Genomic DNA, 16,044 nt, shown 5'->3' with positions numbered 1-16,044 from the left:
TTTTTTTTTTTTTTAAATTTCCATGTAATTTTATTAACTTCATTGTTGGTAATAGTGATTGACTGCTACAAATTGTTTATCTTACGAAATAATAATTGGTGTTTAGCATGGAATTATTTATTTTTGTCAGAATGACAACTGTAATAATTGGCCAATAGACAGTAATTAATGGTCTTAGAAAAATCAACTAACAGTAAAATTAAGGGGATTAGGCCCTGTCACCTTGGAGTATTCCATCTTTATGCTATAATTTTAATTTTGAACTATTTATCGAAATTTAGGTACTTTGAAACTAGTTTTGAGTTGTGAGAACCATTTGCCTTATGTAACCGACAGGCCCTCACTATTTTTAGTATTTTAAATGTATCTGACCTAATTGAATTGAATATTCTCACCATTTGTAATGTAGCTAACCTAACTTAACTTCCCCTTAAAATGAACTGGTTTTCTACTAGATATATCACAAAACACTCTTAGGAAAACAATGTGAAAACATGCGAGGCAGTTCAAAAAAATATTTTTTTTTTTTTCCAACAAAAAAATACTCTTCTTCAAAATTGCCATCTAGGAAATTGTAGGGTTAATATCATTTAAAACGAGAACAACATTATTACAGTTTCTATCTATATTTTTTCATTATTTACATCACTAAATGCCATAACTGAGTTTTCCAGAATCCAGTGGGAATTAAATGCCTGATTTTGAATGATGTGATTAGGTATAATTTATTAATTAAATTTTTATTTAATTGCTTAACACATATGACAAACATGTTTGAAGATATAAATAAACTTCAGTATAATGCTGGTGGTACATTAATAGAGCCAAGATTTTATGGTGTTATGAAAAAGGACTTTTCGTCATTAAGAATTGTGGATTTCGTCTTTATCGTCATAAAAAATTAAAACACATGTAATAACTAGAGCCAAGATTTTATGGTGTTATGAAAAAGGACTTTTCGTCATTAAGAATTGTGGATTTCGTCTTTATCGTCATAAAAAATTAAAACACATGTAATAACATGTACACACCTAGCAGAGCTGCCTTGATCAAATGCTTCAATAATTCGTGGTTAGAGACTTAAAATATGCACATTAAACAATACTATGTTGAGAGTACATAAAAAATTAACAACTAAAATATTTAGTATTCTTATGCAGGTAAGTACTGTTCCTGAGTTCAGGAGAGAGTCTAAATTAATTAAAATAGAAACTACAGTTAAACTTTTGTTCTATAAATGCAATATAATTAAGCTCAGGAAAATGCCACCATTGTCAGCAGTTCAGCATTCTCTGGTTTTAGAGATCATCTTCTGTCACTTACAACTACAGAATACTTAGAAAAAGATCTTTCTGAGTCCACATTCGTTGCAGGTATCCATATTAACTTTAAAGCAGCAGCTGCAAATTCAGGATAATCCGCTTTCATTTTGTTTACTTTATGGGCCCAACATTGTATGTGGTACATGTGGTCACCAAATACACCTTCAAGGGTACCAGCAGATTTTGTCATGTACCTGGCACTATCTGTAACATACGCAATTATGTTTTCTTCCTTGACTTCATATTTGGAGCATACATCAATCACTGCCCGAGAACAACAAACAGCATTTGCTGCATCAAGGGCACAAGAAGCCCCTAAGATAACATCTTGTTCAGCACCTGGTTTCAGAATTTTAAACAAGATGTTGAAAACACAATTATTACTCTTGTCAGTGGTTTCATCTGCGAGTATGACCACATCTTGCCCCAAGAGCTGCTGCTTGATTTCCACTTCTTTTTTCTCTCTAAGTAGGGGAATGTACTTTTTCCTCATCCAATCCGCTGTTGGAAGATCACCAGCACCACTTACATGCTTCTGCATCCATGCAGTCAGCTTGCTGTTGTCAAGTTTCTCAAGAGGAAGACCTGCAGCTACAAAGGCTTCAACAGTTTCGAGAACAAAATCTTCCTTTTGTTTTTTTGCGCATATTTGCGCCACTCCTGCTTCTGGGATAGAAAGCTGTCGTTTCAAAGTGCATGGGGATCGTTTAGCGTTTACATGTTTGTCGCTAATTATGTGCTTGTTTACCGTGTCCTTACGTTCATGCTCCAAATGGCAATTACAATATTTACAGAAAAGTATTTTTCCGTCACTGACATATAATCCCTCATTCTTAAACTCGTCAGCACGTGATGCCGCAGTAGCTTTATTTTTCGGCATGATTAAGAAATTTAGCTTTCATTTATGCACGTCATTTGTAAACAAAGCCCGGAGGTACCAAAAACTAGTATTTACTGAAGTTTTAGCGAAAAAATAAACCGCGGGAAGCCTACTTTTTACAGGCGAGAGAGCCATATACTCAACCCGAAGTAAAAGGTTAGGTTATGTCAGGTCAGTGAAATAAATGTTTTTATTTATTTTCCGGGAGGGTTGGGTAGGTAAGCGTTATTTAAAATATTTAATGACCGTAAAATGAATAAATCCTTGCAATATGGTGCTTTTTCATTAGCGATCGGAAAACTTCGATTATGTTACGATTTTGGCACTCTCGCCTGTGAAGTGTGAAATGAAAATGAAGGCTTCACGGTAAACTGCTTATTCAACAAGCAAACAAAATTGCGTTACAGTGAAATTTCATTAAATATTAAGTGATCATTAAATATCAATGTTCGCTTTTATTTTATTTTCATACGTATTTATTTAATGAATGCCGTTTTTTTTTCACGTGTATTTTTCAAAGGATACAGCAAACAAGGCGCTGAGATTTTTCACGTTGTTGTGTTTGTTAACTTGATAATTTTAAGTTTACGATCGTCAGTTGTTAATATTGCGTGATCTCTAGTGACTAGATGCGTTTAAAAACCCTAACCTAACTCCGATAACGATCTTTTTTTGTTCGTGAAATCGTCAATTTTTGTGATATCTTGTAATTTTTTAAGATGAATAATTAACGCATTAAATAACCACCACACTGCAGTTGGATGACGACCATTTCTTCTACAAACAGATACGGAATTTTTGTCAATCAACCAATAGTCGGTAGTTAACGATTTAAATCAATATTGAGGTGTTTATTTGTGGTTAGAAAACATTTCGCATTTTTCGCGGTTTGGGATGAATTTCGCGTGAAAATTCGCGATTTCGCATAAAACCATATAATCTTGGCTCTATACATTAACATTAAAACATGAGGAACGTAAAATAATCCTCTAAAAACTTGTGGAAGTAAACAGAGATTGGCTCGAATTTTTGAGGACACTACTCGACAAAAAAAATAATTACGAAGTGTGGATTCGACCCGAGAATTTGCAGACCTGCCCCGTCTCTAGTCGCGAAGACGGAAGTTACAGTTGTTTGAGTGTTATAGTGCGATGACTGAGTGGACTGTATACAATAATGATTATAGATGCCATATTATAATACAACAATTTAACCGTGAGGCTACACCATAGTACTATTCACCGCCATGATGAAAAATACGACTGACTTCCGGCCGGAAGTCCAGGGCTGCCGACTTATTGGCAGAGGATGCTGGGTAATGGTCTCACACTGCACAGCAGTGCGGGAAATACAAACTCGAAGTACTCGGAGACTTCCCAGAAGCACTGATTACGTCGAGGTCTAATCAATGTTGCCAACACGAAATTACACACACTAATACGCAGTCTGAACATTGAGGTTGGGTGGCGTGCTGCAGTGGCGGAGGAGGACGGCTACGGCGCGGCGACGGACGGAGCTGGCAGGAGCTTCGGAGGCTCGCGGGGCTGCCCCCGGCAGTCCTCGCTGAACGCCATCCTGGACGCCAAGGGCAAGTCGGCCAAGAAGAAGCCCAGCCTGCTCAAGGGCATCGGCTCCATGTTCAGGTGAGTTCCCTACTGTTCATCCTCTGTCCCGGTTTGTTTGGTCAGGTCAGCTACGTTATAAATACAGTAGGACCCGTTTATAGTGAACCCGCCTATAATGAATTCCCGTTTATTGTGAATTTCCGTCTCGGTCCCGGCAAAATGATGTAAGGTTATGTATTAATTTATTGGATATAGCACACAACTTTTGTCAATGTTGTTACGTTTTCCCGCGTACCACGAACAAATTTTGCCGACATAATGCACATTTATCTCTATATTTTCATATAATTACAAGTTTTTTCACAAAACGTCTATTCTGGATCACATTGAAGTTTTTCTCCACCGTACCACAGAATTAATTGTTTATTCTGTGACAATACGCTACTCGATTGTCCACTGTTCATATTATAAACAAGTCGTATTCGAGTGGCCTCGGTATGCTACGTGTAGCCAGAAATGGTGATCAGTTTGGTGAAAATAAAAAATAGTTTTCCCTGCATAGTTAAAGAATAGGCGAACGCGTGTACATTTAGTATGTTATCAAAATTAAACATTAATTACCGCCACACAAATACGTATGTACATTATAGCAGCAAATTCAATATTTTTACGTCTCATTTTTATCGTTCACGTTTCGGACATTTTGATCGAGTAAGGTTCGTAAGACTACCACTAGATAGAACTCAGTGGACTAAATTTTTCCATAGGAAGTGAGAAAATTTCGTTCCAGCTTTAGCAACTACGATACTAAATGATACGTAGTGATTTTTGATGCGCCAGACTCGTTATTTTTCGTTTATTTACTTTTGACGGTAAAAAGAATTTCGTTTTATTAAGCAGCAAATGTGCTTCAATAAGAAATACGTACATAAAAAGGGGTGAAAAACGCGGTAAAAAACGTAAGGCATTATCTGTGCGAGATAAACTGGACATTATTGAAAAGGTAGACTTTAACCCCACTGTCCCGCACATGTTAATAGCAAAGGAACTGGGAAATACAACATCCACATTAAGTACAATATTAAACAAGCTGAACAATCTTCTTTCTCAAGCTGCGAATACGTCACAGAGTACCTATTAAACGCCTAAAAAATGGAAAATACGCAGATGTTGAAAAACCATTAATAGAAAGTTTGTACATGTATAGTGCATTAAAAATAATATCTGCATTTGCTCATAAAACTATTGCTTTGAATATTTTCATTCGTTATTTTCTTGTCTTAGGCCCATGTGTAGTTACAGATTTTGCATTTGAGTATGTATGTATTGCCAATATAAAAGTTTTCCCAGATATAAAGTTTCCCCTCTATAGTGAACATATAAACTACTCCCTTCCGATTCATTATAACAGGGTTCTACTGTACTTATAATCTAAACAGCCATTAAAATTAATTCACGTTATTTTTGACGTGGACTTGGTTTTAAAGTATCAACAATGTAACTGACCTTACCTAATCGACCATTTTAGTTCCTACTGTTCATCCTTTGTCACCGGTTTGTTTGGTCAGGTCACTTACGTTATAAATACTTTAAATCTAAACAGCCGTTAAAATTAATTCCCATTATTTTTAATGTCGGCTTGGTTTGAAAGTATTAATTATGTAACTGACCTGACCTAATCGACCGTTTTATTAATTACACATTCACGAACACACGGCAAAATCACAAAAATCTGCTGCAGTCGAATGGTTGCACAGGTCTAGTATTGCAAAATTAAGAAAATACTATATCTCCTAAAGTATTTGGAATTTCTTATCTCCGCCGGTTGTTTTGAAAAGAGGAAGTGAAAGAGCATAGAATAATAGTATTTTCGGATTTTTAGCATTTTTTTTCCCCGCAAATACAGCTACTTTACATATTTACCTACTTGGTATATTTCTCATATGTTTGTGCTTGGGAGCGTGGACATGTCGCTGTGTTGTTTTCTTTTCGTTTGTTGGGTGGATGCGGACGAAACTTTCTCCTAGCTTGTGTGTCCAACGAAAGACGGTAAAAATCATGAAGGCCGCCTGGACACAATTTGGTGCTGGGCGCTGTTAGAATTCACCAATTTTCGGGTCAATTCTTTAACTTTCGTCGTCACGGGAACAGTGGTTCTCGTTTTGTGTTCATGTGCGGTCCGAATTCAAGGGCTCAGCTCACTCCAAAGCTTGAAGGAGATGAATTAATCGTCTCTCTTCCTGCTTGATAAAGATACTGAACTGAAAAGAAGATGGCCTATAAATACAGGTTATGAAATGCGTAAGCCAGTTCTTGAATGAGTAGCCCTTTTAGATAACAAATTATGACAAAAGTGCAGGCTGTGAAATTCCTTGTGGCAGACTATGTGGACCATACGCTCCACCGTTGAAGCCAACCTTGTGTTTTAATTGCAAGTATTTGTTCAAATAAAAGGTTTTGATCACAACATTCTCTAGAGTGGTTGTGCATGAAACCTTTTCTGTCAAGTCTCCTACTTTTAGGCGAGAGACTCCAACTTTTGTACCTATTCTTCTGCCCTCCAGGATATTTCTATCTCCTTTTTTTTTGGTTCTGTTTGTTGGCTTTGTCATAATGGCAGTTCTGCCATGCAGCTCTGCGATCTGAAAAATTTATTTAGCTGCTGCAAGCACACAAAGGGCGTAGAAAACCACAACCTAACCAAACCAAACCAAACTTTCATTTCAGTTCCTTTACACCTTATTTTCCAAATCCTATTTCTCTGCGTATTTTTCCAGAAAATTTTCGCGAACTGCAAAATACCGTGAAATCCATTGCATCTGCTTAACATAAAAACATTTTTTTTTAATACTGTATTGCCAAATTTGTGATTGAATGGGCTCATATTTACATATGTAAACCCCAAGATATTCACGAGTTTTTGTTCTTAATGGCTTTATACCCCCCGCAGGGCTGTCAAGAGTATCCAATGCCCGGGCACAATTTTATTTGTCAATTCACCCCGTTTACTTATTGTACATATATTTTACTTTTAACCCCACAGTGTTAGTAATTTAAGAGGAAAATGTCATGCTTGGTATGCCAGGTTCTGTTTTAACTGGTGCAGCTATAGGGATGGCGGAGGCTTGATTGTGTTTATTTATTTTAGAGGATTGCAAAATAGGTAAATTATTATTATTATTATTATTAAAAAAAAAACTTTGTTAAGTAAAAATTATAATTTTGGTCTTGGAAAAGTCAGGGAAATTAGTCTACAGGTTTGTGTGGACACCTGTAACATTTTTTTTTAAGTTAGTTTTTGACAGACGTTTGTATTGCTGTTAGTTCTTCACGTGTGTTGAATCGGATATAAACTTATTCCAATGTGCTTGTGGTGCTCTCGACTGGTACACCCCCACTGGATGGTATCAGGAGTATACCAGGTTCAGGGGCAGCGTGGCCGTGTGTCGCAGGTTCGGGAAGCAGCGCAAGGCCCCCGGCGAGATGGGGGCGGAAGGGGAGGCCGAGGAGCGGGAGGCGGCCCGGCGGGCGGCCCAGGACGAGCAGCAGCGGATACGGGAGCAGTACCACCGCCTCATGCTGCGGCAGAAGGAGCTCGAACTACAGGTGACGAGACCACAACGTGAATCGCGATGAAACCGAAACGACACCGAAATGCGAGTTAATACACCACATTGCCCCCCGAGGAAAGAAATCTTTTAATGTTTGAAATCCAAGAAATGTTACTCTCGGACAAAAAATGCCATCTATCAGCAAAATTAGTTTAATTTGTTTTATCATCCATTATTTATTGAATCACTTCCAAACCACAAATGCTTACTTATTTATTATTTTTTTTATATTGTTTAAGACCAATTTATTACAAATTATTTTATGGTAAAACAATGCAGCAATTTAAATTTTACCACTATTTTGGTGGAGTTAGTTTTACAAAACAGCTTTTATGGAAATAAAAACAATAACACCAAAATCTTCTGTTTTAAAAAATAAAATTGAAATAACAATAGAACTTTAAAATCTTGTCTACTATTCATGTGTTATTCAATTTGAATTAAAAAAAAACAGTACTGGCAGAAGCCTATTTTTAATGTGTACTGGTGTTAAAGACCTCCCTAAAATTATAATTTTAAAAATAAAATATCAATCAATAAAGTTATAAAATAAATTATTTTGCCTGAGCCGTGACTGTGATGGCCAAATATGTTTTTTCAAAGCAGAAAAGGCCTAAAATTCACAAATTTTTTCTTATCTTCCTCCTGATAAACTAAGTTTTAATGCTTTTATTTTGAAAAACGTTCATTGTTTACCTATGCAAACGTAAGAAAATAACTTTATCGCTCCATAGATATGGATAGTATCAGGAAGACTGTGCACTTTGCTAGTAGCATCTATGGCAGCACCAAGCGTGACTGGTGGCGCAAACTAGCAATGATTATGAAAATGGTGCACGCGCTTTACCAAGGCACGGATCTCATATTTTGTGCATTCATTAATCTTTGAACTGAATATACCCTTTTGTTATTGTATTCTTAAGATCGGATTGTTTTTTATTTTATGTTTCTCAAGTTAAAATTTTATTGAAGATTGTTCTGTTGCATAAAGTTGTTTGTAAAATAAAACAAGCAAGTAAAAATTTCTGATTTTTTTTTACAATAGCCTAATTTTTTTATTTCTAATTTAGGCTTGGTGACTTCCCCTCCCTCCTCCCCCTATCTTACTAAGAAAGGACTTCATAACATTTTGTAAGGCCACTGTTTCTCATGTCAGCTTTACTTGATTATGGACTGTATTTTACATTTCTGGTGGTTTTATTATAATATGTATATATAATGATGAATTCATATCTTTCATTAATATAATGCAATTATTTACACATTATGTATTTAAGTTTAATCTGACATTGTGCTGGTATTCTAGATATAAAAAAAAAAAATTATTATTGCCATTCCCTCTTCATACACTTTCCTGCATCATACACCAGTTTTGTGCCCTTCGTTGCAAAGTGTATGACAGGGGTTTTACTGTATATGTATTTTTTGCTGAGTGTTGGTACCAAATCGGAAACAGAGTGGCGCAGGGGCGAGGCCGGGGTAAAGTCGGGGGTGTGGTCGTGCGGACAGGAGGGGGGGCCCCCGTCGCAGACCCGCACGGAGAGGATCCACCAGCTGAGGGCACAGCACCAGCAGCGGCACGCGGAGCGCCGGGGGCAGTACCCCCGCGACGACCAGGAGGAGCGGTACGAGCAGGTGATCAGGCAGGTGCGTGCCGCGTCTCCCCGTCCCCCGTCCGCCCTCAGTCCTCGTAACCCGCTTGATCAAATAATGTGGGTTAAATAGATACGATGTTCGGAAAAATACACAGTACCTAGTAAGTTCTACAATGAATCACAGTTTACTTACAACATTTTTATTGGAACAGGAGATTTCAACCAACCGCAATTTATGGAATAATCTAATCCAATGTATGAAAATTTTGTATTATTTTGTAACGGTAAAAAATATAATTCATATTTACATATGGCCAGGTAAAATGTATTTAGTTTGCATAGAGAAAACCCAAAGAATAGACAACATGTCAAAACCAGCTGCTGTCAAATGTTTCTAGGTTTGCAGTGCAAATTGAAATTGGCAATGCCGTAAGGCAAAATACTGTAAAACAATTTTTTAAAAAAAATCATCAAGGAAGTTGTAAATGTAAACCTTAAAAACCTACACCAAACCGTCACTTAGCACGTCTTCAGATTGCGCGAATTCATTTTTAGTGCAATGTAAATTTCATTTTGTACGAAATCTCAGCAGGCGAAAAAATGAAAAGTCATGCATGACAACACGGGCTGATGATCTCTCAGCATGTTGAATATGCCCAACTACAGTTTTGTTGAAAATGCTGCAGTGCTGGCATCCTCAATATGCCGAGAGTTCATCATTATTGCACTGCTGATAAACTAGCAGCATTATGAGCACGCCAGTACTGCAGTAATCATGAACTCTCTGCAGATTGAGCATGACAGCACTTCAGTAATGTGAACTCTCAGCATATTCAGTAGGCCAGCACTGCAGTAATGTTCATCTCCACTGCAGTTAGGAGTGCTCAGTATGCTGAGAGTTCATCAGCACTGCAGTGCACAATATGCGGAGTGTACATCATTACTACAGTGCTGATATACACTCAGCATATTGATCACACAAAAACTGCAGTAATTTTGAACTCTCAGCATATTGAACATGCCATCAGTGTAATGATGAACTCTCAGTATATTGAGCATGCTCAACTGCAGTTTTGATGAATAATACTGCAATGCTAGATTGCTCAAATTGTTTAGTATTCATTGCTGCAGTGAACTGGCAGCATTATAAGCATGCCAGCACTGGAGTACTGGCTAAATCTCGGCACGTAGTGCACGCCAGCACTTGAGTACTGGCTAACTTTCAGCATGAAGTGCACGCTAGCACTGGAGTAATGTGACCTGACTGCCGACATTAGTCTGAATTTGAACAGCAGGATGTGTGCTTGATCATAGGTTGTGCTGAATCATAAAATGGACAACATTGTAAGGAGATTCCCAGTAAAGCCTAAATATCATGAATACTATGTCAATACATCACATAACTCAAAATTGGAAGTCAATATATCACCAGGCACTGAAATTCAACAAAGGATCATGAATTAGCATATTTAATAAAAATTTAACTTTTATTATTAAAACATAATTTTTTAATATGTTTATTCAATAAAGGTAAATAATTTAGCATGGAGTTAGTCCCAAAACATTTGTACTTAAAGAGATTGGAAAATATTTTGCGTATGTTTTTTGTATTGCATATTATTAGTAACTGTTATTTACAATATGATATTGGAACATTTTATGCACCTATGTATAATGAGTTTTTTTTAATCCTAAGTGATTAGACATGCTTTTTACAAATTATGAATGTGCATCATGTATCAATCAAAATGTCAATGTGTTGGTGAATATCGTATCTTTGATCAAGTAAGAGTTTTATTTGTTGAAATTTGTGCTATCTTTAAGAATAAGCGGAGTTTGTAAAAAGTACATAAAACAACACCAAAATCTCTTGTGTTAAAAAAACGAAATTGCCTTAAAAATAAAACCGTGGAATCTTGGTGTCTACGTGTGTAAAGCCCTCGCACTGCGACTGACGGGCCCCAGCGGCGTGGGGGTGGGGAGAGAGTGGGTGTCGCAGAGAGGTTGCGCTTGTCGCAGCGCCTGGATCAGCCGCACGCCCGCACGGCCAGCTACGACCTGTACGGGGAGATGGCGCGCCCGGGCTCCCGCGTCGCCATCTCCGACCCCAACAAGTTCAGCCACTACGTCAACTACGAGGAGATCCAGCAGCACCTCAAGTGAGTGGGTGTCTGCGGAAACAAGGGAAGCTTAGCAACGGTAGAGGAGGGACAGAATTGTTTCCCCTTGGAAAGGGTACCTTTCAGACTTACGGTGGCTGTAGTGTAGCTGGGTAGAAACTGGAAAGGTACCCTTTCCGATTACTTAAAATGTTTCGGTTTTAATGCAAGGAGATACCTTTCCAGTGCATATTTGCATTAAAACCGAAACATTTTAAGAAATCGGAACGGGTAGTTTTCCAGTTCCTACCCAGCTACACTACTGCCACCATAAGTCTGAAAGGTACCCTTTCCAAGGGGATACAATTCAGCCCCCCCGTAGAGGAAAGTCAGAAAAGATTTCTTGAAATCTTGGAAAAGTATTTTCTTACTGTGTTTGGTGAGGGGGTGGGAGAGTCACCAGAATGAAAGATTTTTTTTTTTTTTTAATGCATAATATAATAAAGTCTATTAATAGGCGAGGGATGAGGGTGAAGGAGGTTGATTTTCTTTAATTTCTGTCAGAAAGTTTTAAAATAGGTGAATTGAAATAATTATTATTTCGTTAGGGAAATCTAAAATTTCAGTTTTCAGAAAATGTAAGGGAAATTGAAATTACTTTTATGTATTCCCAGTTGATCAAACCAATTTCATTTGTGATCAGAAACATCTAAAGAAAACTTTTTTTAAAAAAATTGGCTTATGTGTCACAGATTTTAAAAACTTAGGTAACCACTTGTACCATATTTACCTGAATGTAAAGCTATAATTTTTACCAAAACGGTTGGAACTAAATTTACCAAAACGGTTGGAACTAAAAGTGGGGGGTGGGGGTGTTTTTTTGCATAATAATCGCACACTTGGATCTATTCATTGGGAACAGCTTAATTGAGAAACTACAAGCTCTACCTCTTAAATATGACACTTATGCCACTTTAGATCTCAATTGATTCCTACCCAATGCTGCTGCTGGTATGAGTCATTTGTTACCGTCTCTAATGACCTTGCTGTCGACCGAACATGTTAAGCCAGAATGTCTGGGTACAAAAAAAGTGAATAAACCTTAAGGACTGGTTACATAAATGTCCAGAAATGAACAGTTATGGTGCTGGAAGTAATGAAACTTTTAATTCATAAATCCGTACTTCCTAACCTCCAGATGTACCTCAAAAAAGATGGTTCAAATTGTGAGCTACCCCACTCAAGATTAATTTTAAGATCTTACTGTGGGTAAAGAGACTTGGAAAAAAAAATTGCACACTAAACTTTTATGTGGAATTAGCGTTACAGGGCCAGCTTTAGAGGTCTGGAGGCCTCAGGGCAACAGAGGAGCTGAGGCCCCCTGGCCCCAAATTATTATCCAAATAAATTGAACAATTTTTTTCAGTCGAGTTTTCCAGTAAATAATTTATTGTGAAATCAAGTATTTAAAAAACATACATAAATATAATCGGAGACAAGAATTGTATGAAATTAAATTTTGGTGTTAATGAATATTTCTGTTAATATTTAACAATAATATGATCATGTATGTACATACAAAGTACTGCAGGTAAAGGTAAAACAGCAAAAAAAGAATATCAAAAAGGAAAAGATGTTTTACTAGCGTTTACTTGTCGGAATTTGAAAGAATTTTTTTTTTTCCGAAGTCTCTATTGTGGAGGCCCTCAGTTTGTGGAGGCCCCGGGGCTTTTGCCCCGGTTGCCCCCCCCCCCCCCCCCCTCCCAAATCCGGCCCTGAGCATTTAGCTGATATATTTATTATTAATATGATAATATTTTTTTTTTAATTGAAATGTTGAAGTGAATATTATCATCAATGGTTCAGTTAGAGTTGCTCTCAGACCTGCGGGGGATGGATGCTTGCAGTCGCCGGCAGCAGCACTACCACTCGCAGCGGCAGAACAGCAGCAGCGGGCGGGAGACGAACCAGCGGCCCGTCTCCAGCTTCTTCGAGTACGAGAGCGTGCAGAACGCGATGCGCTCCGACGCCAACTCCAACTCCTTGCCTCGGCCCGCGCCGCCGTCCCAGGACTCCGGCGCGAGCGGTGCGTCTCCCCCGTCCCCGTTGTTATCGCCGGTCGAAACTGACAATTGCTTGCTATTCGTTAGTTCCTTAGTTCTTGCATGAAGGTTCATGTTAATAAATATCTTTATATAATAAAATAACAATAAAACCGTATTTATTAACACATTACCCCATTTCCTATAAGCAAACCTAATAAAAGTGAAATTGATATTTTTTTTGAGTGAAAAGTATCTCTTATAGACCATAGGGACATGGTTGTCCCAGAAAATTCCCAAAAAAATTATTATATTTTAATGTGTTTTAATTTGTAACTTTATTTTGTAAAAGTCTAATGAGACAGTATTTACAACTACAATTACCTATAGCAAAAAGTTTCATAACCTTATGGTCCTGAAAGAGTTAAATATCTTTATAACTTTAGCATTAGATAGAATTTAAAAATGGATTTTTTTTTAACATGCCTTTAATATATTATACTTTAGGTATCTCATGTGTGTCTTACATGTTTTTTTTTCGTATATGTTCTGATATGTTAATTCAGTTGTTATTTAAATGTATTTGTGACAGTTTTTGGTACCTCTAGGCTGTAATATTTTTGAGGTTGATATTTCATGTAGCTAGTTAGTAAAGATGTATGTGGTTAAGTGTTAAGACAAGGCGGTTATGCCTTAACTTCGCCACTTAGAATAAGGCAATAAATAAAAAATAAATTTGTATTTAAATTTGATTCAAACCTGATGAGCCTATTGATGGCAAATGAATTTGACCCTTTACATTTACAAGATGTATGATTTCTGTACACATAATTGTGTTTAAGGCCAGCAGGTAGTTTTTGTGTATACAAAAAAAAAAATTTTTTTTTTTTCCCCATTGGAACCAATAACTACCTGAAAACCAAACAGTATTTTCTTGATGAATTTATAGAATTTGGGATCCTAATATTATTACCTATCCACCTTAGAAACACAGAATAGTGTACACAACTTAGTACAAACTAGTACACCCATGTATGTTTTCCTGCTTTTATCTTAAGGTAGAATGAATTTTACATTGAACAAATCCCGCTCTTTACCTTGGAAAACATATGTAAATAATACAATTTTTCAGGGTGGTAGTAATATAATTTTTATAGTTTTGATGAAATTTGAATTGAATAATAATCACAATATTTTATAATGTTATTATAAATTTAAGTGATATATAAAAATGTAGAAAAATATTTTCTCAGAAATTATTTATTGTGTTAGTCATTATTTTAACAAATAATTTTGTATGGTATTCCACATGAGTGGTTATAAGTACTAAACAACTATAAAAGTAACATTTCCAAATTTTTAGAGGTTTTTCCGCCAGTGTGCAAGTTGCTGGTTGTTCGCTTATCATTTTTAATTATTTAACTACCGTGAGCTAAAAAGTCTACAAATTAAACATAGTTGATTAAAAAAAACCTTTGTAATTACACAAATGACAGGTTTTTTTTTCTGAGACAGAACAAAACTAAATAATTTTTTTTTTTTTTTTTAAAGTATAGCTTCTTTACAGTCATGTCACCCGAAAATTTCCAGGCTTTGTGTGGATAATACGTATAGTTTTTGTTACTTCCATGTCCTAGACCAAGTGGTCTCAAGTCTTATATAATGCACATCACTGAAAGGCTGACCTCGTCTGATGTGCCGTGATTGGCTCCTGGTGGCACCGACAGCTGATGGTCGGCGCGGGGTGTTTGTGGTCAGGCGGTGGTCCCACGTTCCAGCAGCACGCCGCGCCTAGTCAGAGTCAGAGGGGCGTGTCCTACGCCAACAGGGGCAGGCACCGCGGGCCGTTCGTCACCCACGTCACCATTGGTCACGGCCACCCCTTGCCCGGCTCCAAGGTGTGACCTGCGCTTCCCCGGCAACGTCACACGCTTGTCACAGTGCCAGGCAGGGCGGTGTGATGTGGAAGGAAGGAATTTTTTACGTAGGTTTGAGTATTACACGACATCACAGGCAGACACAGTGTGCTAAATGAGGAAAGTGATGCAAAAGACATATTCCATGTGTGTGTGTGTGTGTGTGTGTGTGTGTGTGTGTATTTGTGGTTTGTGATCTAATCAAATATAAAAAAAAATTCAAATTATTTTTTATAGCAGAAATAATGTACGTAGTTTTATGTTTATATGTAAATATTTATATATATTTATATACATTATAAAAGTGAATGTAGAATGAATTATTGTAAACTTATTATTTTCAAGCCAAATGTTAATGTACTTAAAAATTAAAATTAATTTTTAATATGAAACTATTCCCGGTGTGTGTGTGTTTTTTTAAATCTGGTTCATACATAGACCCATTAAATTTTCACAACCTGTAATTTTTAATTACAAGTTGCGATTTTGGCACAAAATTACCAAAATTCTCACTTTAGACTAAAACTTGAAGAAAACCTCATCATCCCACTGTAAACTATACAAAATTAAATTTTCTTTTTTTTTTTTATATAGTGACATGATTTTTTATAACATTATTTTCTCTGAAAAGTTTTTTCTAGCTAATTGGCTATTACTTTAATTCATCCAGATTGTGGTATCTGTCATACAAAATTATTTACCGTATTTTATCTCATAATCGTCGCATGTGCATAATTGTTACACTGTTATTTTAGGATTACCAAATTTGTAGAAAAAAAAATCTTGCATAACTATCATATGAAGTTTTTGTTCCCACTGTTTGATTATCGGTGTTTTGTGTAGGTAGTTTTCCTGTATAAACCGGTGTATTTTAAGGTTGAAATCTAATATTCATTGGGATATTACCACTTACATATTTAATTAACTGAAATACGAAGTTGTCTGATGTGTAAATTTTCTTCTAAAGACGTTTTCAAACATTATAACATTTATCTGTTCGTCCTCATCGCCGCT

The 16,044-nt window shown here is 36.7% G+C and overlaps 1 protein-coding gene across 10 annotated transcripts in view; it reads left to right on the top strand.

Annotated features, from left to right (window-relative positions):
* LOC134538818 (partitioning defective 3 homolog) overlaps positions 1–15,410 on the top strand; it is a 116,062-nt gene extending 100,652 nt beyond the window's left edge. For 9 of the 10 annotated variants that reach the window (XM_063380334.1, XM_063380333.1, XM_063380332.1 and 6 more), the window contains 6 exons: positions 3,680–3,845; positions 7,220–7,373; positions 8,888–9,025; positions 10,993–11,132; positions 12,980–13,158; positions 14,873–15,409. In XM_063380334.1, the coding sequence (XP_063236404.1) occupies positions 3,680–3,845; positions 7,220–7,373; positions 8,888–9,025; positions 10,993–11,132; positions 12,980–13,158; positions 14,873–15,018 (923 nt within the window). In that variant the 3' untranslated portion in view covers positions 15,019–15,409. Of the gene's footprint in view, positions 1–3,679; positions 3,846–7,219; positions 7,374–8,887; positions 9,026–10,992; positions 11,133–12,979; positions 13,159–14,872 lie in introns of all 10 variants that reach the window. The other variant, XM_063380328.1, reaches the window with a different exon arrangement.
* The last annotated feature ends 634 nt before the right edge of the window (positions 15,411–16,044 follow it).

This window comes from Bacillus rossius, chromosome 14 (assembly GCF_032445375.1).
Source record: "Bacillus rossius redtenbacheri isolate Brsri chromosome 14, Brsri_v3, whole genome shotgun sequence".
Classification (NCBI taxonomy): Eukaryota; Metazoa; Arthropoda; class Insecta; order Phasmatodea; family Bacillidae; genus Bacillus; species Bacillus rossius.
This window is presented reverse-complemented; position numbering and strand designations above follow the sequence as displayed.